General features: G+C 48.8%; 1 protein-coding gene across 2 annotated transcripts; it reads left to right on the plus strand.

The window, feature by feature from the left end:
• Positions 1-205: 205 nt before the first annotated feature.
• Tbx3 (T-box transcription factor 3) lies at positions 206-11,954 on the plus strand. Of its 2 annotated transcripts, XM_021162772.3 has the most exons (8): positions 281-726; positions 2,369-2,636; positions 3,583-3,642; positions 3,895-4,041; positions 5,830-5,906; positions 7,014-7,165; positions 8,686-9,356; positions 10,896-11,954. In XM_021162772.3, the coding sequence occupies exons 1-8, from the start codon at positions 338-340 to the stop codon at positions 11,355-11,357; spliced, it is 2,226 nt and encodes a 741-aa protein (XP_021018431.1). In that variant the 5' UTR covers positions 281-337; the 3' UTR covers positions 11,358-11,954. The 2 variants fall into 2 exon arrangements, with proteins under 2 accessions (XP_085693218.1, XP_021018431.1); XM_085837092.1 differs by lacking the exon at positions 3,583-3,642 and having other exon boundaries at positions 206-726.
• Positions 11,955-27,487: the final 15,533 nt, after the last annotated feature.

Raw genomic sequence — 27,487 nt, forward strand, 5'->3', positions numbered from 1 at the left:
GCTCGGGCGCCAGTTGAGCCCCTGCTTGCTGCTTGCCCTACTGAAACCGACTTCCAGGAGCGGCTTTTCCAACACACTCCACGCACCAGGACAGCCCCTGCAGCGGCTATGTCTCCCGATCTGCTGCCGCCTTGTCCTCTTTAAAAGCGGCGTTCTCTTCCCCCCAAAGACACTTTCCCCCTCCCTTTCAAACGCTTTATTTGTAATTTGCCCTCTTTTTTTAAATTTTAAACAAAACTATGCGTCGCTGTTGAATTTTTTAATTATTATTTTTGAAAAGCAACAACAAAAGCGGAGCCAAGCCAGCAGCTGCGGACTGGTTCCCTGTCTGGAGTGGATGAGCCTCTCCATGAGAGATCCGGTTATCCCTGGGACAAGCATGGCCTATCATCCCTTCCTACCTCACCGGGCGCCGGACTTCGCCATGAGCGCGGTACTGGGCCACCAGCCGCCCTTCTTCCCCGCGCTAACGCTGCCTCCCAACGGCGCCGCGGCGCTCTCGCTCCCCGGAGCTCTGGCCAAGCCCATCATGGATCAGTTAGTGGGGGCTGCTGAGACCGGCATCCCTTTCTCATCCCTGGGACCCCAGGCACATCTGAGGCCTCTGAAGACCATGGAACCCGAAGAAGACGTAGAAGATGACCCCAAGGTGCACCTGGAGGCCAAGGAACTTTGGGACCAGTTTCACAAGCGGGGTACAGAGATGGTCATCACGAAGTCAGGAAGGTAAGTAAGTAATCAGTGGGGGACCCCTCCCCCCAAACCATCTGAAAATTTTCATATCTCTTTTGTCTGACTCTTAAAACAGTAGATTCTGGCTGACTGTTGACGTTTGAAACGAAAACTTCCTGTTCCCCCAAATATGCGGAGACTCCAGGGCCCTGCCTTAAGGGTCAGGAAGTTTCAGCCTACCCCGGCCCTCTGTATGGTTCCTAGGGACTCGCCTCCGGGGTTCCTTACAGAATACAGGGTGCTTTCTATTGAAGGAGACCGCGCACTCGGTTTCTGCAGCATTCGAGAAAATCACCTTGTTGCAGGAAGCCCGTTTGTGAAGCCATTCTGAAATATCATTCTTTCCGTTTAGTTTTGTCTGTTGGATTTTATTTCCCAGGACAGACCTTAAAGCCCCTCTTAGACAGCAGTGGGAGACCCGGGAGGATTCCGCAGGCCCTTTCTACTCTTCAGCCTTGTCCCTGGGGCTGAAGGGGACCTAAGCCTGACCGGTGTGAGACAGAGAAATCTGTGGAAGAGGGGAGGACCTTTGGGTTTCTTTCCCGTTGCCATCTCCGGAGTCTGCAAGCCAAGGGAAACCGTAGCAGGCAATTTTTACAATTAAGGTTATGTGTGTAGACCCAAGGAACCCATGAGACTATGCACCTTGTATTTGAATATTGTTACCACTTTGTGTAATGTTTAGTGCCCTTGCCTGACCGACCGAAACAAGTCTATTAAGGACCCCATGACTACTGATTAAAACCACTGATTTAAGAAAAAAAAAACAAAAACAAAAACAAAACCAGAGGTAGGTAGCATTGAGGTTTATCAAGATACCAGTTGGAAGGGCATGGAAATAAAACCCCACTTTCAGTCTCCTTCCAAACTACTTGAGGCCAAAGTTTGGCACGGGATCGTTTTCCAAGCCACAAGACATTTAGTCGGGTTTTCATAACCGGGCACTTCCTTTTAAGTCAAAAGTACAGAAAGCCAGCACTTCTGTGAAATTAAACAGCAGTGGCCTACAGAGTAGAGGAATGCGGTTTATAGCTTAAATCACGGATGGGTTACCAGGCCCGGACGCTAGCCTGTCTTAAACCTCGGCTCTGAGAGCTCACTCTAACAGGCACACAGTTCGCCAGCCTCAGTCCACAAGTGAGCATTTATTTCCTCGATAAGTTTTAATGTTTTCTCATCAGTCAGCTGGTAGAAAATTCGCACCTTTATTAACCCTGGGTTCTTAGAACCCTGCTTCCAGTTGTTTCAAACTAAATACATTCAGGAAAGAAGAAGAAGAAGAAGAAAAAATGTAAGAATCCATCCGTCTTTATAAGAGGGCAATCTAAACAGCCACATAAACAAACATGTTTTGTTTCTTTGTTTTGTTTTAAGAAATAGTAGATTCTCTTAGAGGAGGTTGCTGTAATTGATTTGATTTGAGGCTTGAGATTTAAAAAAGGAGATATTGAGCAGTTTTCATGTTAGCGTGGAAGTAAACAATTTCGCTTGCAGTTGCCTTACAGACTCCCTGGTCCCAGCAGAAAGCGTTAAGCTTTTAGACGGTGCCAAGCAACTTGGAAGCCAAGTCGGAGGTTCTGAGCCATTTACAGGGTGGGCCTTATTTATGTATTTGCCTTTTTCTGTGCTTTTGTAGGCGAATGTTCCCTCCGTTTAAAGTGAGGTGCTCTGGACTGGATAAAAAGGCCAAGTATATTTTATTGATGGACATTATAGCTGCTGATGACTGTCGATATAAATTTCACAATTCTCGGTGGATGGTGGCCGGTAAGGCAGACCCCGAAATGCCAAAGAGAATGTATATACACCCTGACAGCCCCGCTACGGGGGAGCAATGGATGTCCAAAGTCGTCACTTTCCACAAACTGAAACTCACCAACAACATATCGGATAAACACGGATTTGTAAGTTTCATTGACTATCATCAGTAAAGACTCTCAGGAGGTCTGGCTTCCTGGTAAACTCAGAATTTGGGCCCAGACTCCTCTCTGCCTGCTGGTTGCTACACATAGCCAACTTTGTTAAATTTGCAACCTAGTTGCAGAGTGGATTGGGGGCGGGGGGGGGGGGGGTGTTGCTTCCTGGGTATGGAAAGCTTGATAGTCTAGAAGAATTTTACCCGGGGAATAGCAATCAAAGGCCCTGGATGGGTGCCGGACCTGGAAGTGTGGAGTAATCCTAATAAAAAGTTGTGAATCGGATTTGTAAAGTTTTGAATGTGGACAGACAGGGCTTGTTTTGCTTACAAACAATTTATTATACTTCTTTCAAACCAGCCATGTCATTTCTTGGGAGAGTTGAATGTTCAAAGCCTTGACCGTGTTGTTTCCGAGGAGGCTGTGAATACATTTTTGAAAGTGTATTTTCTTTGGCTAAAAGCGATTTGGGCCTGGGTGAAAAGTCAGACGGCATAGGAACAAGCTTAAATCTTTGGCGTTAAACAAAATAAGATGGTGTGTCTGTGTTGGGGAGCGCCTGAGGATTCTACTCCCCCATCCCCAGTACTTCAGCGCGCCTAGGGACTTAGGGAAAGACTTGGGTTGCCTGTGAAAGTCAGGCCAGGGGACCTTTGCCTGCCCTCACTGCCCCTCCCCAACATTTCAATAGAATAAACAGTGATAAGCGAAGAATAAGCAGAAAGATTAGGCCCAGGAAGACGTGAATGGCTCGGAAATATCTAAAGCGGACAGGGACTGCATTTGAAACCCTTGATTTGATTAGGGCATAAATATTCCTCTCTAGAGCTCTGCCTCTCAAGGCCTTAAGTGGATTGGGCTTGTCAATTAGTGGGCGCTTAAAGTACTGAATCATTTTGTAAATTAAAATGCATGTTTTTCTCTATCTTTTAAGACTTTGGCCTTCCCAAGCGATCACGCAACGTGGCAGGGGAATTATAGTTTTGGGACCCAGGTAGGCTAGGGTTCAAGGTACTAATGAACGTGTAGATGGTGAGGGTGGGGTTGGGGGGGCAGGAATTCCACCGAGGAACAATTTTGGAGTCTCCAGAAGATAACATCTGTGGAGTGAAACATACCCAAGGAGATGGGCTTTGGTCCCAGCCGTGGGGACGATGTTGGCTTTGGCAAGGGAAATGAGGATGTCATTTGTCCTGTGAGGTCTTTTCCTTCTCTCTTAATGTGCGCGCCCCCTTCCCTTCTACAGACTATACTAAACTCTATGCATAAGTACCAGCCGCGGTTCCACATCGTCAGAGCCAACGATATCCTGAAACTGCCTTACAGTACTTTTCGAACCTACCTGTTCCCGGAAACAGAATTCATCGCAGTTACTGCCTATCAAAATGACAAGGTAACCACCCCACCGGGCTTGCTTCCTAGGCCGTCAGGGCTGAGAAAGTTAAACAGGGCCTTGGGCAGAGAGTCTGGAATTTTCTTGGGTGACTCTACGTGCTGGGGAGAGAGGAGGCCTGATTCCTTTCAAAGGGGAGGCACTGAACTCCAAGCTGGGCATCTGATGCTTGTTGTATTAGACATTGCTGTTCCAATCTCAGCCTGGCCCCTGTGGCTTGGGCTTGTCTCCTGATGTTCATCCTCTTCAGGAGGAAGGATCAAATAAATAAATAAATAAATAAATAAATAATAAAAAATTACTGAAAGGAGCCAGCTAGCAGTTTAAGGTAAAAAGCTTCTGGGATCTGGATGGAATAAGTAGAGAGGGCTCTCCCCTCATAGCCAGAGATCCTAAATAGATGATTTGGTTTTTTATTACTTTTTATGCTGGGATGTGTGTGTGTGTGTGTGTGTGTGTGTGTGTGTGTGTGTGTGTACTGGCGCCCTGGTACAGGGTTATGTTAATTGAGCTATCTGAGGTTTAAAAGCGGACATAGTCCTCAGATTATCTTAAAGTTTTTCTCCCTCAGACCTGGAGCTGGGGATTAGGAAGGGCTCCCAGATGAGGCCACACCTGGAATCTGCAGTTCTCCTGGCCTGAAGGTCAGGGAAAACTGAACACAGAGGCCCAAAGAAAAAGAGTGTTCATTGGTGACTCACTAGTGTGGAGCTTGGCAATTGTGGACAGGTGGGGAGGGGTTGAGGACCCCTGTGGAACTTCACTTGAGCCCTGGACCTCAGGGAAAGTCCACTTCACCTGGCAACTCCTTGTACTATGAACTTGTGGCCACTGTCCCTGGCCCCTGGACACTGATCCTGACCTATGCTAGGCTGAATGATAAGTCACCATCTGCTCTTCTGTTGGCCTCCTGCAGAACCTACTGTCTGGCTTCCATTAAATAACAGATTCCCCCCCCCCCCAAACCAATGGCACAGGTTCCCACCTCCTCGGAACAGGTTTTCAAGATAGCAATCTGCAAAATGGCAGGCTCCTCTAAACCCAGAGTCCTGTGAACGTTATATCAACTAAGTTGTTACTTTAATGACCTTAAAAAAATCTGGGGGAATCTGGGGTCCTTCTCTACCTAATGGTGGTGGTGGTGTTAGAAAAGAAAGAAACAATCAAGCAAGAATCATAACATAAATGAAAACAAATATTACCAATGTCCATTCCTTTTTTTAAACCTGTAAAATCCTAGGTATGATAATTCCCTCAACTCCATTCTTGCCTGGGGGTTGAGGGTGGTCACTCTAGTGCAAGGTAGTGAAACCCCATAATTAATTAAATTCACAGAAAAGGTTTTGGTGTGTATATAGGGTGTGTGTGTGTGTGTATGCATACGTGTATGTGATAGGAGGTTGGTAAGGAGCAGGAAGTGGCATTTTAACACACTTTATAATTAATTAAGATGCATAAAAAAACCCAAAACACAACAGAAGCCTACTAACTCAGATCTACAGGATGTGCCTCTTGGCTGTTTTGGGATAGTCTCCTTTCAAAATCTAAACTGTCCAAGGGAAGGAATCTCTACAGATAATATCGGTGTGGAATCCTTGCTTGGCTCCCAGGACATGTATAGATTGCTTACAAGTCTCTTTGGATGCTTCAGCCCCTCCCTCAATTCTGGGACCCTTAGGGAAGTCACATTTATAGAGGAAGACTGAGGAGCTGGGGTGAGGGGGGGCCACGTTTAGAACATTCTAGAAAGTGAAGCTAATGTCTGTCTTGCTTGTGTGTCTCCTCTAGATAACTCAGTTAAAAATAGACAACAATCCCTTTGCAAAGGGTTTCCGAGACACTGGCAATGGCAGGAGAGAAAAAAGGTAAGCGCTGACTTTTAGTTTAGGGGATAATTGAGGGAAACTGTTTTCCTGGGCTCAATCTCTCTAAGGACTTATAAAGAAGTAGAGGTGCAAGATGACTTGGATTGAGAAGAACAGGAGGGTGTCAGCTCCATAGTGGCCCAGGTTCCCTCTAAGGGAACTAACTAAGGCTGCACTGGAGTTCTGACTACAAAAGGGTCTCAGAGGTAACAGATTATAGGGATACTTATTCATCATTAGTTTGGCATTCTTCCTGAGCAAGACCAGAGAAGGGATCAAGCTATTCACAAGTTCTAGAGTCTTTGCAACCTTAAGTCCCAGCGTGTACCAGCCTGGAGTGAAGGCCCCTTGAGGAGTCCAGGGCGTCTTACACCCTCCTTCATGGGTCTCTGCATCAGTTTTTTGTTTTTGTTTTTGTTTTGTTTTAAGTAAACAGCTGGACATTATAGACAATGTTCATTCACCCTTTTTAAAGATTTTTCTACAAAACAGAAAATTATGTACCAACTTTTAAACTTTATCACCTTGGGTCTGAGCAGTAAAAAAAAATAATTTCTAAGCCGGGCCTGGGAGTGTACACCTTTAATTCCAGCAGAGGCAGGTGGATCTCTGAGTTCATAAGGCCAGCCTGGTGGGTCTACAGACCAAGCTACCACTGAGAAACACTTGTCTTAAAAACAAAAATAATTCTTAACATCAAAACAAACCGAAGCTCCCATTAATGTGTTGGTAAGCTGATTGTAGTTGGGTATATCATGTAATGAATGTTTCCTGCCCATCTTAGCATCCACAGCGTTCTCCCTACTGTAAGGCCAGCGTGTGACTGTCCCCAGCCAACTCTAACCTCTGTCCTGAGGTTTTAAACAAATGTTCCAGGCCAAGTTTTGTTTTTTGTTTTTTTTTTTTCCTTCCCCTAATGCATAGTCCTCCCAGTTAAACAGGCAAGAACAAAGCTGGGGTCTGTGTTGTGTTGCCACCCCGGGGTCAGAACATGTCCCAGGGTTCATACTGGGCGGTGGGGTGAGGTGTGTGCCAGTCAGGAAAAGTGGGAGGAAGAAAACAAGAAGGTGCCATTCTCTAATGATGGGTGGGGGCCCCCTGTTACAGAAAGCAGCTCACACTGCAGTCCATGAGAGTGTTTGACGAGAGGCATAAGAAGGAGACTTCCGATGAGTCCTCCAGTGAGCAGGCAGCCTTCAACTGCTTTGCCCAGGCCTCCTCTCCTGCTGTCTCTATCGTGGGGACATCCAACCTCAAAGGTAAGTAAGTCTGGCCTTCTTCTCTGCCATCATGGGACTCAGGGGCTTCTTGGCCCCGAGGCTTTAGGAGTTAAGGAAGGGCCTGAACCAGCAGGCTCACTTTAGATGTAGGCCTTTCTAGAATCTGCAGACATGGCATTTGAAGTGGGGGAAGCATAGGAAACCTGGGAACACCCTCCCCTCCCCAACCTTATTTGGCTGGTGTGTGTGTGTGTGTGTGTATGTGTGTGGCAAGGCAGTTTGGCAGTTTTACAAAAGCACCTGAAGCACCTCTCACTCTGTCCTTCTGTCTGTCCAAACTATCTCTGTTCCCTACTGCCCTCTTTCCAGCCATCAGTATCCAGCTGAATTCTGGGTGAGCCTGGGTTTTGCAGGGTCTGTTGAAGGCCTGTGTCCTCAGCCACCTGGTACCTGGGGAGGTAGGAGAAGAAAAGGCATAGCCCCCTGGGCGGGGTGTGTGTGTGTGTGTGTGTGTGTGTGTGTGTGTGTGTGTGTGTCAGCTTTGGGGAGGTAGGGTAGGAATAGAAAAAACTGACTCCTGAGCCAGTTTTCTGTTTAAAGAACAAGAGGCATTTATTTAGAAAGACAGCTCTGGACGGGAAGAAACCTGGTTTGTTGTTGTTGTTGTTGTTTTGTTTTAAGTGAAATAAAAGGGAAGTTTTTTTTTTTTTAAATGTCTTCAATCCATTTACACTTTTAACATAAAGTGAGGTTCTTTTTTCTCCCCCCCGCCCCCCGTCTGGGAGGACACCCACAGAGGAAGGTGTGGTGGAAGAGAGATGTAAATAAATAAAAGAATGAATAAGTAAATAAATAAATAAATAAATATCTGATTGTCCCACCACGGAACTTTGGAGGAACTGAGGCACGCACAGAAGGCTCCTGGGGAGGGCGTTTAGTTTCTGCCCATGCCCATTCTGATGCCACGATTCATTCCAAACAAATCCTCCCCAAATTATTCACAAATTTGTGGAAGCACCTGACCTCTGTCGCTTCTGGGAGGTAACAGGAAAGTACTCCAGCAGAGCTCTGAGGTCACGGGTTTAGTCCTTAAAAGAAAAAAAAAGCGAATTTGCAATCCAATAGAGAGATAGCTGGAGAAAGCTTTGGCTCTAAGCAGCTGGTCTTTCTGGTTTTGTTTTGTTTTAAAGTAGAATCATTACAATAAGAAAAGCTGCCAGTTGGGGGCCTGGCTGGAGAAGGTTGAACCCTTGTGATTCCTTCTGAAAGTGTAAAGGTGTGATATCAACATCACCTTTATCGTCGTTGTCCCATTTTACAGACTGGGAAAATGAAGTCTGGGAGTGGTGCAGGCAGGGTTACACAGACAATAAACTGCCCAGTGGGAAGTCGTGTTCTTGAGATACTTTCACTCTGTAGTCAGGCGGTCCCCTTGTCTCAGACGCCCCAGTGTTGGCAAGGCAGGCATCGCTCCTGGGTGCTGGGCTGGGAGGTGGGGTTTAAACCTGGAAACGAGATTGACCGTCCGTTCCCTTGGGCCTTTTCCTCTCCTCCCCTAGATCTGTGTCCCAGCGAAGCCGAGAGTGACGCCGAGGCTGAGAGCAAGGAGGAGCACGGCCCTGAGGCCTGCGACGCGGCCAAGATTTCCACCACCACGGCCGAGGAGCCAGGCCGCGACAAGGGCAGCCCGGCCACCAGGGCGCAGCTGTTCCCTGCGGAACCCAGCCGGGCCCGCGACACCGCGCGTCTGGACAAGGCATCGCCAGACTCGCGCCACAGCCCGGCCACCATCTCGTCCAGCACGCGAGTTCCGGGAGCGGATGAGCGCAGGAGTCCCGGGCGTGAGGGTCCAGTCGCCACCAAGGTGGATGAGGCGCGCGCGATTCCTGCCAAGGACGCCTTCGCTCCACTGTCTGTGCAGACAGACGCCACCGCGCACCTAGCGCAGGGGCCCCTCCCGGGCTTGGGTTTTGCCCCAGGCCTTGCGGGCCAGCAGTTCTTCAACGGGCACCCGCTCTTCCTGCACCCGGGCCAGTTCGCCATGGGCGGCGCCTTCTCTAGCATGGCTGCAGGCATGGGGCCCCTGCTGGCCACAGTATCCGGAGCATCCACCGGCGTCTCAGGCCTAGAATCCACAGCCATGGCCTCGGCTGCCGCAGCGCAGGGACTGTCCGGGGCGTCGGCTGCCACCCTGCCCTTCCACCTCCAACAACACGTTCTGGCCTCCCAGGTATTGCTTCCTGCCTGCCCGCCTATCACCGGTCCAAGCCAGCCTCAGTCCCAGTCCCTTGAGTAGGAGTGTTAGCTTGTAACCCATGCTAGTAACTATTAGAATATTTTATTGACCCTCAGCAGGGTGTAGCATCTATCTTACTGAGCCTTCTTGAAACCTCCCCTTTCCCCCCCCCCCCCCCAGCTCCTTTTTAAATTGCTTCTTGTAAATTAGGCTGTGAATAGCTTAGCTCCACACTATTAGCTTGGTGACAAGTTTGGGTCATTTGATGTATCATCTCTGGCCCAGAGAGGTTGAATCCCTTGGCTAAGGTCACACAGCTGGTCCCTTGGTGGAGCAGAGCCTGGGATGAGCTGACTCTTCAGGGACCTCTTTTGGTTTCTCCTTCCAGCCAACTTGGTTTACTGGAGGCTCATAGCCACTATTACCCCCCACCCCCACCCCGGGGGAGGTGTGGGGGAAGGGAAGTCACTGATTCCCTGGGTGAGAATTTGGTCTGGAGTGAGCAAGCCTTCTAGCTAGTTCAAAGCCTTTCTCCTCCACCGGACTCCCAAACAGCCCAGCCTATCTCCAAAGGGTTCATGGGTTGCGCACACGTGGGAAATGTCAAAGAAGGGAGGGGCTGGCAAGTGTGTGTGTGTGTGTGTGTGTGTGTGTGTGTGTGTGTGTTTCAGACAGCTGTGCCTGTGCAAGGAAAGTGCTCAGGAGAAGGCTCTGAACCCAGTAGGAAGCCTCTCTGGTGTTTTTTTCTGGCCTACTCCGACCTTTTGTTTTGTCTGAGCATATTCATCTCCCTTGCCTGAGCCAAAAGGCACAGACAGGGTCCTCCTCATTGGGAGAGGATGGAGCTGAGAAAAGGGCTAGCCTCTACCTTACCACCAACCCTACCTCTCTGCACTGCCCCACCCTCTCCCCCCACCCCAGACAGGCAGGTGACAGGTGGAGGAGGGGCAGCCAGAACAGACTAGTCTAGTGGCATCAGGTAAAGGACACACCCAGGGCTCTTGCATTCAAATTCTGCTTCTGTTTGGTCTTTTTGCCCCACCCCCTCAAGTGCCTCAGTATCCCGCCTGGAAACCAACCTTCAAGGCTGGGCACTTGTTATCTTAATAAGTAACACCTTTTTACTGCACCTCCCACCCACCCACCCAATTTCACATCATTCTTATTTTTTTTTTCTTACTTGGGAAAGATCTAGAGGAGAGAGTGGAAGATACTAAGATACTGTGTGCACCAGAGTTTAACTCTTGCCTCTTTGGTGGAAGCCCTCGCTGAGGCAACTCAACAGGTGCAGCTGCTCGCCCTCCTGGGAACTTGTTAATAGCCCCGAGGGTTAGGCACCATAGATGACATATTGTGGAAGATTTAATAGCCACGGAACTCTCCAGTTTATTAACCCCTTAGTTTAGCATGCAACCCAGGAAAAGTGTTTTCCCTTAACTCCTCCAAAACAGGTGGTTTGCCCCAGATAGCAGGCGGTGGAGGAGAAGGGTTCCCACTCTCTGACTCCCTATGTTTCTTCTCTCTCTTCCCCAGGGCTTGGCTATGTCGCCTTTCGGGAGCCTGTTTCCTTACCCCTACACATACATGGCTGCAGCAGCTGCAGCCTCCACCGCGGCCGCCTCCAGCTCCGTGCACCGCCACCCGTTCCTCAATTTGAACAGCATGCGCCCCAGGCTGCGTTACAGCCCCTATTCCATCCCCGTCCCAGTGCCGGATAGCAGCAGTTTGCTGACCACAGCTTTACCATCCATGGCTTCCGCCGCAGGGCCCCTAGACGGCAAAGCGGCCGCCCTGGCAGCCAGCCCAGCCTCGGTGGCTGTGGACTCGGGGTCAGAACTGAACAGCCGCTCGTCCACGCTGTCCTCTGGCTCAGTGTCCTTGTCACCCAAACTCTGCTCCGAGAAGGAGGCGGCTACCAGCGAACTGCAGAGTATCCAGCGGCTGGTCAGTGGCTTGGAAGCCAAGCCAGACAGGTCCTGCAGCGGGTCCCCTTAAAAACAAGAAAAACAAAATCGCCCCCTCCCCCAAGGTCTCTCCATTCCAGTTTGGTCAAATCTGCCAGTGCACTTTGTTAGATGTAAAATAAACCACGGGCCTTCCACATGGGGTGACACCCCCCGCCACCCCCGTCCCTTTCAGTTTTGTCTGGGAAGGAACACTACAGCCTTTCCAGAGACTGCTAGAGACCACAGGCCCTGCCATCATGGGCTGTGTAACCAGGCTGCTGTTGCATTGAAACCCGGGACTGAGGGGGCGGGAGGAGTGGTGGCAAACAGGCTTTTGTGTCTAGAGCGACTTCTGTGCAGGCTGGTGTGGAAGTCGGGGCTGAAGAACAAGGTAGCCAGGCCAGCCAGGAGCGCGGGTCTTTGAGAGACTTCACCGGAATCTTTTCCCCTTCGTGTGTCTAGTGGAAACATTTCCCCCCTCCTAAACAAACTAACAAAACCAATATGGAGTGTGTGTGTGGGGGGGAATAAAGTCCCGTGGAACTGTCTATGAAGACTGAAACTCACCAATTGCTGAGTACTTTCGTTGGGGTAGGGAGAAGAGGGGCCTTATTCTTGCCCGTCTATATTAAAGGAATCCTCTGTCTTTTTTTGTTTGTTTGTTTTTAAATATTGTGATGTTTTAAGAGCCGAGATGCTGGCTTCTTTTTTGCATGTTACAGTTTTCTGGGTTTTATTTTGGCCTCCCCCCCCCCCTTTTACGGAAAAACAACGGAAGTCCCATTATCCTCAACCTTGCTCAAGGCGGCAACCGGGGGAAGTGGGGTAAAAGGGGGCAGCTACGGGCATGAAACCAACCGAGTTGATTTTTATCTGAGCGCTTGTAGAGGGCTTCGTGTGCCTGTTGGACCATTAGTTCTTTTAACTGTATATGCAATAACAAGGTTTTAAAAGATTAATAATAAAGAGGAAACACGACTATTGGACAAAGTATTTATGTAATTATTTGATATCTCTTGTAAATAGGTGGAATATGACTGCTCAGAAAGTTAAACTTTAATTTATTGAATTGTACATAGCTGGATGTAAATAGGAGCGTGTCTGTCAGGTTTTATTCTTGTTTTGCCTTTTGGGTCTTATTTCCAGGTCAGGAGATGGCTAATCCACACTAGCAAGCCTAGGCATCTTTATTCACATCTCCATGCTTTCAAGTAGAGCTGGCTGCAAGTTTTGTTTTTTTGTTTTTTTTCTCTAAGAGCTGATGGAGGGGGTGGGGTCGGGAGTACTCTTAACTATTTTCACCAAAATTGGGGAGGTAATGGCCCTTCCGGGCTCCACTTGAAATTCCCTAAACTCTTGACACCCCCAGAGGGGTTGAGATTGTTGTGTGTGTAGGGGGTGGGGAACGGCCGTGCAGAGGCCACCATAGAACCTTCCTAATTTTTCATAGACTCTGGCATTTTACTAACCCATGTGAGGTTTTCATTGTTCATCTTTATGGTGTTTTGGATTGGTGTACTGAGAGGGACTTGGTTCAAATGACCATGAAAGGCAAAACAAAACAAAAAATTAAAAAAAAAACAAAAAAACAAAAAACAAACAAAAAATCCCCAAGAAGGAGTATTTTGTGTTTAGTCTTTGATGAGTTTTCTGTAATTCTCCCCCTCTTTAAAAACATCACTGAAATTTCAATAAATTTTTATTGAAATGAGTTTTGAAGTTGTGGTAATGATTTCTTCAAGAGTTGTCTTTCAGAGCCGGACCGAGGATGATCTTCCAGTCTGCTCCCTTCCCCTCCTCTTTAAATAATAATTAAGACCACCCCCACCCCTCCCAGCAACCTAAAATGAAATGTCACTCAAGTTAAAAGGCTGAAAACAAGCCTCTTGCTCCGGAGAAGGGGGCCACATTTGATTTGAAAATATTTTCCCTTTAATTTAGGGAGCAGAACGGGAGAAGAAAGGGGCCTGATTAGGTTTCCTAAAGAGGAACTTCATATACTTCAGTTTTAATGGGAGAAGATTTTTACCCTGTGTTCAAAGTCGGCTTCTCCCCCCCCCCCCCCCCAGGAATCCGACCGGAAATAAGAGGAGGGGTTTTCGCTTTTAATTCGTTTTTCCCTTTTCTGACATGGATCACAAAACAAAATAAATAAGGTCCACTACACCCACGGAATCTAGCACAGGAAAAGGCCAAGCAGACCCCCTTACCCATGGACATTCAGGGCTGTGGGTAAGGCCCAGGAGTGGGTTCCACAGTGACCACACTTCGTTTGGCCACGAGAGACAGGCAAGGTGCTTTTGGAGTCCACATGGAAGGAACACCCAAGGCAAAAGGCACCGGGGAAGCTACCATCTCACTTCCCTAACCAGTCCCAAGTCAGTTAGGCAACCTATCTTTTTGAAGTTCAATTTACCTTTGAATCTTTCAAATATATACATCAATCAATCAATCAGTGAAGCCTCTGTCCTGTCCTGTCGTTCTTCAGTCTCCCCACTCTGGGGGGGGGGGGGAATGTGTGTGTGTTGTGTTGGAGAGGGGGTACGAGGGAAGGTACTCTAGAGTTAGCCCTTAGGACTTTCTTGCCCTGGGGGCCTTGACTCAAAGACCCAGCCGGAGCCCGCCTGGCGGCAGACTTGCCCCCAACCCCCATCCCGGAGCCCGCCAGCCGGGCCCAACGTCCCTGTCACCTCTTGAATGGAGAGTCATGAGTGGAGCCCCTCCTCTCCCCTCCCGTGTTTGGAAGAGGATCCAGCTCTAGACCTTGGAGGGGTGGGCAAGGCCCCTTTTCTAGCCCAGGCACGTGGGGACCCGCACTGTTTCTCCCCAGCTGTCTAGGGAGGAGGAGAAAACAACGGGAGAGAGGGGACTGGAGAGTGATTAAGGGGACCTGGGGACGGGAGAGGCCAGTCCTCTTCGGGACCAAAACTCTTCGTCACAGTCCGCCCTGGGAAGGTGGTAGTTGGCTCCTGGCCTCCGGCTGCGCGAGCTCCCAAATTGAGGAGAAAATAGCTCGGTTTAAACTGTGGAGAAAGCAGAAACCAAACCAAATCAAACCAAACTTGCTTGGCTTTCTCAGTCGGATTTTTCTTCCTTCTTTCTTCCTCCATCCCCCAAATTTGGGGACAGTGCCCAAACCTGTCCCCGGCCCCTCCTCAGACTCTCTTCTTTTCTTTCCTCTTTCCTTTTAATCTCCGCTGTATCTTATTTATATATAGTGCTGTTAATGTGTAACTCTTGTGGCGCTGATGGACCGGGGGTGACTCGCTCGCAATCTCTCTGAATTTCTGTACCTATTACTCACCTGGCGCCGGTCGCAATCTCGCCGCGGGCTTTATGGTGGTGGTGGCGGCGGCTGCCGAGGCCACTCGGGGCCGGCGCCTGGGTTGGTTGTTTTTTTTTTTTTTTTTTTTCCTTTCCTTTTTTTCTCCCTGGCTTCGAGTGCCACCTGTCTGTCTGACCCACGAATGCGCCCTGCCTAACTGCGGCTGGCTAGGCACCCCAGAGCCTTCGGGATTCTGGAACGTGGGGTCTTCACCTCTGCGCCCCTTTCTGGTCGCACCCCCGCCCCCGCCGCCCCCAGTCTGACATACCCTCTCCAAAGCCACCCCGCCCCACCCCCACCTCACTCCAGTCAGAAGAAGAGCCAAGTCTTCCATCTATCCCTATGTGGGCCTCAGACGAGATTTCCAAGGGATTTTTGGAAAGTCAAGGAAGGGGACTGTAGTTCCTTATTCTCTCCGTGTGGAAATGTGGAGATACAGGAGGAGGTAACCAGGATGGAGGAGTCGCAGATAAAAGGAGCCCCCCCCCCCCACACACACACTAATCTGCCCACGTAGACTCAACTCAGACCAACTTCGCTTTGTCCAGATTTTTTGTTGTTGTACTATATAAACTCCAAGTTTGGGACTTTTCTTATTTTTCTCCCGGCCGCGTCTACAGGGACAAAGGAAGACCAGAGTTCTTGCAACCACCAGCCCCCCTTGCGACTCCCATCCCCGCAGTGCTGGGACCTGCAGGGCTGGAGTGCCTTGGAGATCCGTGGGTATAAGGTCATGAATGCGGGTACTGGTCAGAACCCTCCGGGCGTCCGCCCACCAGCCCGCCAGTGGCGAAGATCTGCTCCAGGCTGCGCTGGCGTCTGAGACCGGACGGGAGGGGCTGAGGTCACCTTCGCTGGGCTTTAGAGCTGCGGGTAGAGGCGTCCGGGTTCTTCCTGACCTCCTGGCGCTAATTGCAGGGGCCGAAGGGCGTGCTTGGGCACAGGCAGGGGTCGTGACCCTGCAGTCAGCCCCCTACCCCCGGTCTAGGTTGTCCTGTAGTAACTAGCGAGGGGTGTACGGTGTGTAGGCTTACACAGAATCTGTCTCTCAACCTGAACTGTCCTAAGATCCACCTATGCGTGGGTGAAAGTTTCGAAGTAGGTAGAGGCCTTTCAAAAAATTCCATTCGAGGAAAACCAGAGATCTGACCTTTCCCCTAAGCCAACAGACAGGCTCCTTGAGGCTCTACAAGACCGCTTGTAACCTTGCCGTCAGCACACTTTCTGCCTCGCCGGTTTCTAAACTTGGGCTCTTGGCAGCTAGCCAAGAAAATCGCTATGGGGGAGTATTTGTGTGTCCCCCCCCCCCAGCGTTCCCCCAGGAGTGGCCTAATATTGTCTAGATGAAGCCATAGAAGTCGGTACCTACAAGGAGCTGTGGGATGCTGGTACTCCGAGCTCAGGGACCCACAGGTGTTAGAAAGCCATGTGTGTGTTTGCGTGTTCTTGTGTGTGCTCCATCTGCGGACGTCCCTTCCAATTTGGATTTAGGAGTTTCATTTGCGAGACAGTTCCGGATGTAAAACGCACTCGGTTGTTTTATAATCAAGATGCGTATAATCAAGAAATATATGTTGCAGATGTGGGTGTTCAAAGCACACCGAATAACCACGATAGAAATTGATGGCGTTGCAAGGGGGGAACGCGTGCGCGCTCTGGCCCGGCGCACTTGGGGAAAGCACCCACGAAGTGACCTCAGATTAACCCTGTAAAGGGCGTTCGATTTTCAAGCCCCGTGGTAGAAAGCGCAGCACGCAGAGGCAGGCAGATTAGAGTCTTTAACCTGAGCTCTGCCGGCGCCGGTAAGTGGATGGAACCGGAACACAACCTTTCATCCTAACTCAGGTGTCCCTACCTGCAGTCCGGATACAGAGAAATTGTGGGTCAGCCTGAGGTTTGGGATCGGCTGCTTCCATTCTTCTGGGGGCAGGATTGTAATTTTGGTGTGAATCCCGTGGTGCAATTGTCAAAGTAGGGCTTTGATTTGGAATGCCGACTTCTCTCCAGGTGAAGACTTGGAGGTGAGGCCCTGTGGATGCCAGGTGGAAGGAACTAATTCGCCCTCAACCAAATACTAGAGTGGTTAGTCAAGCAGGCCCAGGGCTTACATCCTGGCTTCCTCTTTCTGGCAGGTTAAGGAAGAAGCTGAGTGTCTCAGGCTCCCCAGCCTCAGATGCCCCCTTGGAGTCCCCAGAGTCTACAGTTGTTCTCTTTAGCCAGGAGCAAAGGCCTAGAGCTGGACGGACACGGACACAGGCTCTGCAGGTGGGGATTCTGGGAAGATCGTGTTTATACTTTGCTAGTTCGTTCTGTTCCTTTTCTAGAAACCTCTGCAAATGCAGGTTTTTTTTTTTTTTCTTTTTCTTTCAGGTCCTCTATTTGCATCGCATCGATGTGACTTTAATTGCAAGAGACAGAAAGGGAGTGAAAAGCAGGGTTCTGCTGAGAAGCCAGAGATCTTAGACAGAGGACCAGCCCCTGGGCGATTGTAGGCCACACACATTCCCCACCCCCACCCCTGCAATAAGGTGCAGAGGACCCAAACTGAAGACTTGTCTCCCAGCTTTGGTCTAAGCCTCAGGAATAGGAGACAAAACCAGGGGAACGGAAAGGATCCTTAGAACAGGGTACCGACTGATGGTGCCGTCTGGTTTTCCACATGCCCCTACCACCAGCCGCACCAGTGCTAGGATCCCAGGCAGCCCAGTATTGGCACTTTTAGAAATTCGATACCCCAGCACTTTGGTTTCCTGCTAATGACCTGGGCTCTGGTTTCGGATTGCTGAGTTGTCTGGTCCCCAGAGCTGTGGTTTGTCCTCCCCAGGGCCCCAGAGCCAACCCTGGACTTGTATTCTTTCACACCAGCATTTTTCTTGGCCTCACCAAAGTCTCCAAGTGTCAAGGACACTATGGACACCAAGCTGACCCTTGAGTAGACCTTCCTTCCTTCCGGTCACCTTTGTGGGCTCTCATTCATTTATCTCAGTCCCCAGAACCAGTATCTTGTAGGATTTTTTTTTTTAAATCTCTTTGTGCCTAGAAGAGGCGTTCTTCACCCTGGCAGTAGCTCTAGCTATCTCCCAGTTCTCCCAATCTGGCAGAGAACCTTGGGAAGAGCAGGTTTGGAAAGACAGTGCCATGGCCAAACAACTCAGGAGCCACCACACAGGAAAAGTAACCCCCCCTATCGGCCCAGCCCAGCCTGTTCTCCCCAAGGCCAGCTACTCTGAGCTCACTGGCTATTCTATAGGGCTATTCTTTGAGGAGCCCGTGAAAATTACACAGAAAATGTAGTTTACGTGTGCACAGCCTTCTGAAAGGGCAGTAGAAGTTCAGATTCTCGGAGATGTGTGATCCTAACCAATGACCTACTCACTCACTGCTCGGGGGACAATAACCAAGGAGGGTTAGGAACATTTGGAGAGGAGACACTTAAGATGGTGCCTTCAGCCTGGGGCTTGCCTAGGTTACATTTAACTTTAGCACCCCCCCCACACACACACACACTCCCCAATTCCCACCCGTAGCGCCTGGTCTTCACCTGCTTATTTTAAATGGGAAGGCTGAAGGAAGTAGGTGTGTTCGGGCACTGTATAATTAGTTGATTAATCAGTTATATTAACTTATCAGCCGAATGATTATGAGCAGTCATTATCACCCTCAATGAGTTCTCTGTTAATTTCCTGTTGGGAGGGTCACCCTCTCTAGGCTATCCCAGGCAATAAAAAGCAACCACTTTCATAAAACAAAATGACTTCTCACTAGAGGCCAGGGTGGAAGGTATAGGAAACTGTAGGGGAGGCCCTTTTGTGGGGAGATTCCTGGGGTCCCAGCTTGGGACTGGGTGAAGGGGGGTGGTGTGGCTTCAATGTTCACCACACTGTCAAGGTTAGCCAGGTTTCCTCTGCTCCACACCCCCTCCAACCCTCTCAGGACATTCTAGTTTTCTGTTTGATGGTATCTTATTTGATGACAGCCTTTTCTCCTGTATCCCACGTGGACCCCTCTCCCCACCAAATTCTCAGTGCTCTTGTGTCAGATTCTTCCGAGAGTTCTGGGATCCCAAACTTTCTCCACTAAGACATACATGAGGGGTGGGGTGGGGTTGGCTTTTGGGAAATACCTGTGTGGATGTTGGAGTAAGGCTACTCTGGGGCCTGGGGGAACACCTGTATAGAAGTCAGAGCAAAGATGAGAAAAAACAAAAACACAGGAACAGTGATATGTAATTGGCTCCCCTTCCCCCCTCCAAGCCTGCACAGAGGACCTCGAATTAGGAAGAAGGTAGAGGATGGCCTGGATGTGTTTTCTACCTTTCTCCACTACTGTGTAATTTTTGACTTATCATCTAAAAAAAAAAAAAAAAAATCCATGACCATCTACAGAAACACTCAGGAAACAAAGGGGACATCCATGGTCCGTTTTTCTTTATTTCCTTCTGATTACTGGGGAGGAAGGCCTCTTTGATACCCCACGAGTAAGCTCAGCCCGGCTGTATCCTGCTCAGCCCCAAGATTTGTTTCAAAAATACCATCCATGAAATCGGAAGCTGCCTGCTTGACACAAGAGACTCCAGCCTGCCCACCAGACACCACCCATTTCTCAAGACAAATGCCACACCAACCTCTCTTCCACTCCGAGCCTGCCCCCAGGATTTTCTTGAAGGCAGGTCATAAAGTGTAGGTAGGTGTCTGCCTCTCCAGATGATGAGGATACAGGTCCTTTGCTCTGTCTTTAAACAGGACCACTTTGGAGATGACTGGAATGCGAGCGGCACCCTCCTGGCGCTTCTTGATTTCTTCAGGTTAAAACAGGACCCGGCAACCGGCAACTGCACTCTACCTGAGCTGCTTCTGGATTCTTCCCCTGGGAAAAAGCTAAGAGCAGTTTCGGCCAGCGTGAATCAGGCGCCCATAGTTTCGCTAAGCCGCTCCTTTGCTGCCATCTGCTGGTTGTATCGGAGAAGTTCACGGAGATTTTTCTTTCTTCTTTTTTTTTTTAATTTTTAATATTTTTATTACATATTTTCCTCAATTACATTTCCAATGCTATCCCAAAAGTCCCCCATAGCGCCCCCCACTTCCCTACCCACCCATTCCCATTCTTTTGGCCCTGGCATTCCCCTATATTGGGGCATATAAAGTTTGCAAGTCCAATGGGCCTCTCTTTCCATTGATGGCCGACTAGGTCATCTTTCGATACATATGCAGCTAGAGACAAGAGCTCCGGGGCCTAGCAAACACAGGAGTGGATGTTCACAGTCAGCTATTGGATGTATCACAGGGCTCCCAATGGAGAAGCTAGAGATTTTTCTAATGCAGAGAACAAGTCTCTTTAAAATAAGAAAGAGGGCTGGGGGTTGATGGTAGAGCTTGTCCCTAGATTCTATGCCAAGTTGCACAAAAATAAAGTAAGGGAAGGAGGGAAATATGGTACTGAGGCACAAAGATACAGCGTAGAGTCAAAACAACAGGACCTGTTTTTGTACCTTGCTACAATACTGCTTTGGTACCTTGATCAAGTTGTGTAACATCTCTTGTGTCATGAGGTGAGTGTATAGTGTCGGCAGAGCAAGCTTGGCAGCTGATTGTGAACCTCAGAAGACATGTTTTTAAAAGTCGGATGTGGAGGAATGTATCTGAGCTCACAGCACTCCTACGGGGAGATGGGGCGTGGGAGTGGAGGTCAGAACTGAAAGTCACAGTCTGGCCAGCCTGGGGTACTTCATAACCTGGAAGGAGACTCAAATTCCCAGAATCTGTCCTCTGAGCTATATCCACATGCTCACACTCACATACATTGTATACATATTTGTTAATTAAATTATTCTATTAATTAAATTATTTTTATTATGATTAATTGATTTAATTATTAATTTTGTTATTTAATTATTTGTATCGATTTATTAGATAATTAAAATACTCCAAGGGCCAGCATGTAACTTGATGGCAGAGAATTTTTGGAGTGTGTGTGAGGATGAAGATGTCGGTCTTATGGGATGAATGATGCCCAGGTTGTATCTTTCTGCTCATTGTCTCTAAGCCGTCCTTGGACCACTGGGTTCCTGTGGATGTCTCTAAATGATTATCCTTGACTCCCTCTTTCACAATCCTCTGGAGCTCATCAAATTCACTGTCTGCTTCACCTCAAACTTATCAGTTATCCAACAGTGGGAATGATCCCAAAGTCCTGCTCGAAAGCATGTTTCAAAAAATCCTATGATCATAGAACAATGTCATCTTCAGTGGCCTCCTCAGACAGGAGTGACCTGGCCTCTCCTTTCTCAACTGCACCGTCACCTGACTCTTCAGAAGCAAGCTATTTCAAGGCCAAATTGCCACCTTCCTTCTCCCAATGCTCCCTCAGCCTAGGTTTCAAACTTGGGCACTGGTGACAACTGGCTGGTTCTATGAGCTCAGGGATGTCCTGTCTATGAATTCAGGAAGGGGTAGTCCCATTTAGCTCTGGTATCTGCCCACTAGACAGATGCTTTGGGAGACAACCTAAGATGTCTCTGGATGCTGCCCTGAACCACGTTGACAGCATCAGCCCTGGTTTTAGTCCGAGTCCCTCAGGCACGCCCTCTTGAGGTCATCATTGGCACTTCATGTAGAATGCCTTTGCTGAACTTCAGGACTGGGCTGGGACTCCTGTTGGGAGCCATGATGGGCGGGGGTGGGGCGGGGGTGGGGGGGTGGGGGGGGGGAGGTTTCCTGTAGGAGTGTTCAATACAAAAGCAGATTACCCTCTGCATCTGGGTTTCTCCCTTTGCTTCAAACCATTTGTCTCTCCAGCACGCCTTGTTGTCCTCCCTGTGGGCACAAGGAGACACTGACAGGGTGGACAGGACAGGACCTACAGGCTGACGGTACCCACCACTTGCTTTCACACTGATAAGGAAGGTTATATTTGGTTGCTTGGTTAGTTGGTTCGAAGGCAAGGTCTCCCATAGTCTAGGCTGACCTCCGATTTGGTGATGATTTTGAACTCTCTACCCTTCTGCTTCCATGTCTCAAGTGCTAGATCATGGGCATTTGCTAACATACCCAGTTTACGTGGTGCTAGGGATGAGACCCAGGGCTTGCGCATGCGTGCTAGGGCAAGCACCTTGCTAACTGAGCCAAGTCCCCAGCCCTGCTTACAGGTTTTTTTTTTAAAGATTTATTTATTTTATGCATATGAGTACACTGTAGCTATACAGATGGTTGTGAGCCTTCATGTGGTTGTTGGGAATTGAATATAGGACCTCTGCTCACTCCGGTCAACCCTGCTCGCTCCAGACGACTCTGCTTGCCCAGTCCCTGCTTGCTTCCGCCCAAAGATTTATTTATTATTCTAATAATAAATAAGTACATGGTAGCTGTTTTCAGACACACCAGAAGAGGGCGTCTCATTACGGGTGGTTGTGAGCCATCATGTGGTTGCTGGGATTTGAATTCAGGACCTCTGGAAGAGCAGTCAGTGCTCTTACCCGCTGAGCCATCTCTCCAGCCCCTTGCTTACAGTTTTATTTTGATTTGGGGACAATAGATCAAGTTTCATTTTAGAGACTGCATCGTTATACTGCCTAGCCAGCCTCAGAGCCTCAGGTCCTCATCCTAAGCACTAGGGTGACTGGTGTGGACCAGAACCTCCACTTTACCTTCCAGATGCATGAGGGAAGTTTGTTTTGTTTTGCCCTTTTAAAAACAGGCTCTCTCTCTCTCTCTCTCTCTCTCTCTCTCTCTCTCTCTCTCTCTCTCTCTCTCTCTGTCTCTCTCTCTGTCTCTCTCTCTGTCTCTCTCTTTCTCTCCAGACCAGGTTGCCCTCAAACTCACAGAGATCCTTCTGCCTCCTGAATGCTGGGATTAAAGGTGTGCACCACCACCCTTGGAATGGAAGGAAATTTTTTTCTCAATGAACAGTACACATGTAGTACTACTCAGTCAAGTTCAAATGAAACCTGACCATGCTCACTCACTTGCACATTGTGTTCTGTTGAAAACAACCCAGCTAAAGGTTGATCAAGGAGGGTGGGAGATGGAACAAGAGTGATCCATTTAGCTTGAAGCTGGGAGACAAAGACTGAAGCTCCCTGGGATGGTTCTGTGTGTGTGTGCATGAGTGCACATGCATGTGCATTGTGTGAGTGTGCATGCCTGAGTGTGTATGTGTGTGTGCATGTATGTGTGTGCACATGTGTGCATGTGTATGTGTGTCTGTGTATGCATGTGTGTGAGCATGTGTGTGTGTCTGTCTGTGTATGCATGTGTGCATGTGTGTGCACATGGGTGCATGTTTGTGTGCATGTGCCCATGTGTGCATGTGTATGTGTGTCTGTGTATATGTGTATGCATGTGTATGCATGTGTATGCATGTGTGCATTGTGTATGTGTATCTGTGTATACATGTGTGTGCATGTGTGCATATGTGTGTCTGTGTATGCATGTGTGTGCTTGTGTATGTGTGAGCATGTGTGTGTGTGTGTATACATGTATATGTATACACTTATTTTCAGGCTGTGTGGAGGAGACAGGCTATGTTTATTCCTTTCTGAAGCTAATACTTCATCCTACACAAAGTCAGGGCACACCAAGGGCTGTCCTTGACTTCTTCACCTCTCTTTTTCCCTCTCCACCCCTGTCTCTTCCTTTTTTTCTTTTATTCCCATTCTTTCCTGTCTCCTGTTTCCCTCCCCTCCCCCTCCCCTCCCACCACACCTCTGATCACCTTTCTCCCCAGTTTCTCTTTTCCCCTTTTCTCCCCCACCCCCATTTCCAAGTGACACCCCCCCCCCTTTGAGGACCAGCCCAGGAAACTGAGGCTGGAAGACTCTCCGTGAACCAGGCAAGCTTTCCCACCCAAACAAGACCTCACCACAAGTCCGCCCCCCCCCCCCAGACTGCCTCTCCGTCCTTCTCTGCCCCCAGCCCCCTCTCGACTTTGGCCTCAATGAGAACCTCATTATTTATCATTTTGAAGCTCCAGGATTTTCAGAGCCCAAATCCAAGCTTAAAATGGAGGCAATTACCCAGATAATTTAGGTAAACCTCGGGGCTGTGTCTGGAGTAATTGTTCCCACTCCCACTTCTCATTGTGTGGCTGAAGAGGCCAATTCGGTCCTGACAGCCCCTGTTTGTTTTGTCCCCACGGAACAAGGCCCTGCGGCAAAGGAGAGAAGGGCAGGGACAAAGCCCCAGGGGCAGAGAGACCACCGCTCCAGCCAGCCAATTTGTGTTGCGGGTCATTAACCTTTGTGCTTCCACAAACCCTGTCCAGCCGGGGGGGGGGGGGGGGGGGGGGGGGGTTTGCTCAGCCCCTCGTGTTCTTCCAAAAACACTGCTCGCTCAACATGCAAAATATCAAGGCGACAATGGACGCGTGTGTATTCAGAGATAAAACTAAGCAGAACTGTAAGATGGGAATCTGACAAAGCCTTTCATGACAACCCACCCCCTACCCCCCACCCCGCTGCAAAGAGAGTGAAATTTGGGGGCTCTCATTTTTGTTTGGTTTGGTTTTGCCTTGTTTAAGCCAGAGTCTCTCTATGTAACCCAGCCTAACCTAGAACTCCCTAATTCTCCCTCTGCTTCCCCGGAGCTGGAATTATATAAATAACTATGCCGCCCCACCTGCCTTGGAGTCAGATACTGGTGTCTTTCACCCCCCAGTTCGCTTTTGATTTATGTGGCCCTAGAAAGCGATTAAACTCTCTAGAGTCTTCAGTTCTCTCCTCTTAAAACAAGACTGCTCAAGTTGGGGTGTAGCTCAGGGGCAGAGAACTCTCCTGGCCTGAACAAGGCTCTGGGTTTGATCTACAACACTGGAGGGGGAAAAAAAAACCAATAAAACTATCTTTGCTTTATAGGGTCATAGGGAGATGACATGGATAGAGCCCAGAGCCCTGGGGCTGGTACTCAGGGAGCTTGACGGAAGCTGTTATTATTGTAGTTGTGGGCCTGTGTCTCTATCTGCTTAATATGGTCGCATGCACACACAGAAGCAGTCGGGCCTCCACCTCCAGACCTCTTGCCCTTTACTTCATGTCTTTCCTGGTCAGCATGCTGTAGGGAAACAGGAAGCTTGCTCCCTTGCCCCTAAAGACACCAGAACAATGGTCAGTCCAGGGATTCAGATTTTATAGACCTGGCTCAAAAGCACACAGGCTGGTATCTGATGGCATCAAGTGGAACTGGGAGCCCTAAAGTGCACAGGATTCATCTCCCTGTTTTTGTTTATTTGTGACTGCCACTCCTAGTTGGCAAACTCGCTCATGGCAGAGATGATAAGGTCACGGAAGGGCAGGAGGGTTAGGCTAGGCTAGCCCAGCCATTTCCAGGCCAGATGGCTCAGTATTCTTGGGGTGGGGTGGGGTAAAAGGCCCCCTCAGCCAGCAAGAACACAGAGCACAAATCTAAAGAGACACCGGCTCTCAAATAGGTGCAGGGTCACAGCCATTCCATGCATACAGACCCTCTGTCTAACATGGCCATTCAAAAGCTGGCCATGGGATTCCAGTACTCAGGATGTGGAGTCAGGAAGATCAGGAGTTCAAGGCCTTGGCTAGATATCAAGTTCAAGGTTAGCCTTGGTCTTAAAAGAGGAGAGGAGAGGGAAGCAGAAGGGGCCTTTGGGGTACTTCTCAATCCTATTTCATCTTAGATTCACCAGGAGAGGCTTCAAGCCTTCCTACGTGGGCTCCCCACAGACCAGTTGAATCAGAGTTGGGGAGGGGGTGGGGACTGTAGGCACTGGGCATTATAATGATTTTTGATCTCTACAAGCAAGTGCTCCATTAGCTCAATGATCTGTCTTGGGATCCTGTAATCCACAGGAGAAGCCAGCTGCAGGAGGACCCTGCATGTATAATCCCAGCATTCCCCGGAGGAAATGGGAGGCAGAGATGGGAGAGAGAGAGTCACTTGGAAGATCTTGGGCGAGCTAGCCTTGGGTACACAGCCCGGCAAGCAGAAACAAGAAAGACCCTGCCAAAAAAAAAAAAAAAAAAAAAAAAAAAAAAAAAAAAAGGCAGAAAACAACGAGCCATTCCCAAAAGTTGTCCTCTGATGTCATCCCCACCTCTATCTGTCTGTCTGTCTCTCTGTCTGTCTCTCTGTCTGTCTCACCCACCCACCCCCTACACATACACAAATGAAAATGAAAAATCCCACATAGGTCTACCCTGAAGCACACAAGTAGCCAAGGACAGCTGCGAGTGTGCTTTCACATAAGAGGTTGTAAGCTACATTGGAACATTAAGAGAGATTGCTTATGTGTGCCTACGTGTAAACAGGTTTGCATGTGTGTGTGTGTGTGTGTGTGCATACATGTGCAAATCCAGATTTGAGATTCAGGTTCTTCCCCAATCTGTCTCCATTTTAAAACTCTTGAGGCAGACAGAGTCCCTTATGAACCCAGTTCTCACCAGTTCTTGCCCGGGGATCTCCAGTTTCTTCATTATGAGTGCTGTGATTGTAAGCAGCGACCATGCCCACCAGAGTTTTACATGGATGCTGAGGTTCTGAACTCTGACCCTCAGGCTTATGTGATAAGCATTTTACTGAGTCTTCTCCCAAGCCCCATAAAAAAAAATTTAAAAGATACATAACTTGATACATAGTTCTCAAGTGTGAACTCTATAGATGACAGAGTCATGTTACAAATTCAAAAGTCTGGATACACTTGGAATCAGTTGTAGCTATTGCTCATGCCTAGAGGCTACTCATACTGCTTTAAGTTACTGTTTTCTATTACATTTGTTTATTTACACATGCATGGTGTGTGTGTGTGTGTGTGTGTGTGTGTGTGTGTGTGTGTGTGTGGTGTTTCATGCATATGCACACACCATGATGTGCTTATGGAGGTTGGAGAACAGCGTGCAGGAGTCAGGTCTCTCCTTCCATCATGTGGGTCTTGGGGATTGAACTCAGGTTGTCAGGCTTGGTGACGGGCATCTCTAACTTCTTAGCTATCTTGCCAGCCCACAGGACTTAGAAGTCATTTTTAGGAATTAAAAAAAATAATAAAATAAAAATTCCAGCACAAGGGAGGCAAATACAGAAGAACTGTGAATTGAAGGCTAGCCTTGGCTACATAAAAGACTGTCAAAAAAAAAAAAAACCAACAACAACAAACAAACAACCTATAAAAACAAGTGTAGATGTTTCCCTCAGTAAAGCAGTTGTTGCCTTAAAAGCCTGGAGACTTGCCAGGCATGATGGCGCACACCTTTAATCCTAGCACTTGGGAGGCAGAGGCAGGCAGATTTCTGAGTTCGAGGCCAGCCTGGTCTACAAAGTGAGTTCCAGGACAGCCAGAGCTATACAGAGAAACGCTGTCTCGAAAAACCAAAAGAAAAAAAAAAGCCTGGAGACTTGAGTTTGAGATCCAGGATCCACTTAAAACATCTGGACCCGGTGCCAGACATTTGTAATCCTAGTACCAGGGAGACAGAGACAGGTGAATCTCTGGAACTCCCAGGCCAGTCAGTCTAACCTACTCCTAGAGTCTCAAGCCAGTGAGGGACCCTGCCTCAAAAAGCCAACAGAACAGTTGGACCACTGAAGATTCACGGCCAAAGTTGACCTCTGACCCACCCAAGCACAGAACAAGCTAAGGGAAGACACAAGAAGACTGTCTCCTGCTTTGAGCAGAGCAGCCCTGAATCGGGGGTTATCACAAGGCACGCCTGGGATCTGCCTCCCACGCCCACGCCCTTCTGTAGTGGACTGTGAGTCAGCTGATAGTATACAGATGCCTAGTGACCTGGCCTCCTGGAGGCTCAGGGCTCCCAACCCATTTCTCAGAATTAATATGTAGTCCCCCCTTTCCGCCAAAAGTCAAAAGGTCACAGAAACAGGATCAACAAAAACAAA

Source organism: Mus caroli, unplaced genomic scaffold (genome assembly GCF_978045245.1).
Source record: "Mus caroli unplaced genomic scaffold, Mus_caroli_1 scaffold_4, whole genome shotgun sequence".
In the NCBI taxonomy this organism is placed as follows: Eukaryota; Metazoa; Chordata; class Mammalia; order Rodentia; family Muridae; genus Mus; species Mus caroli.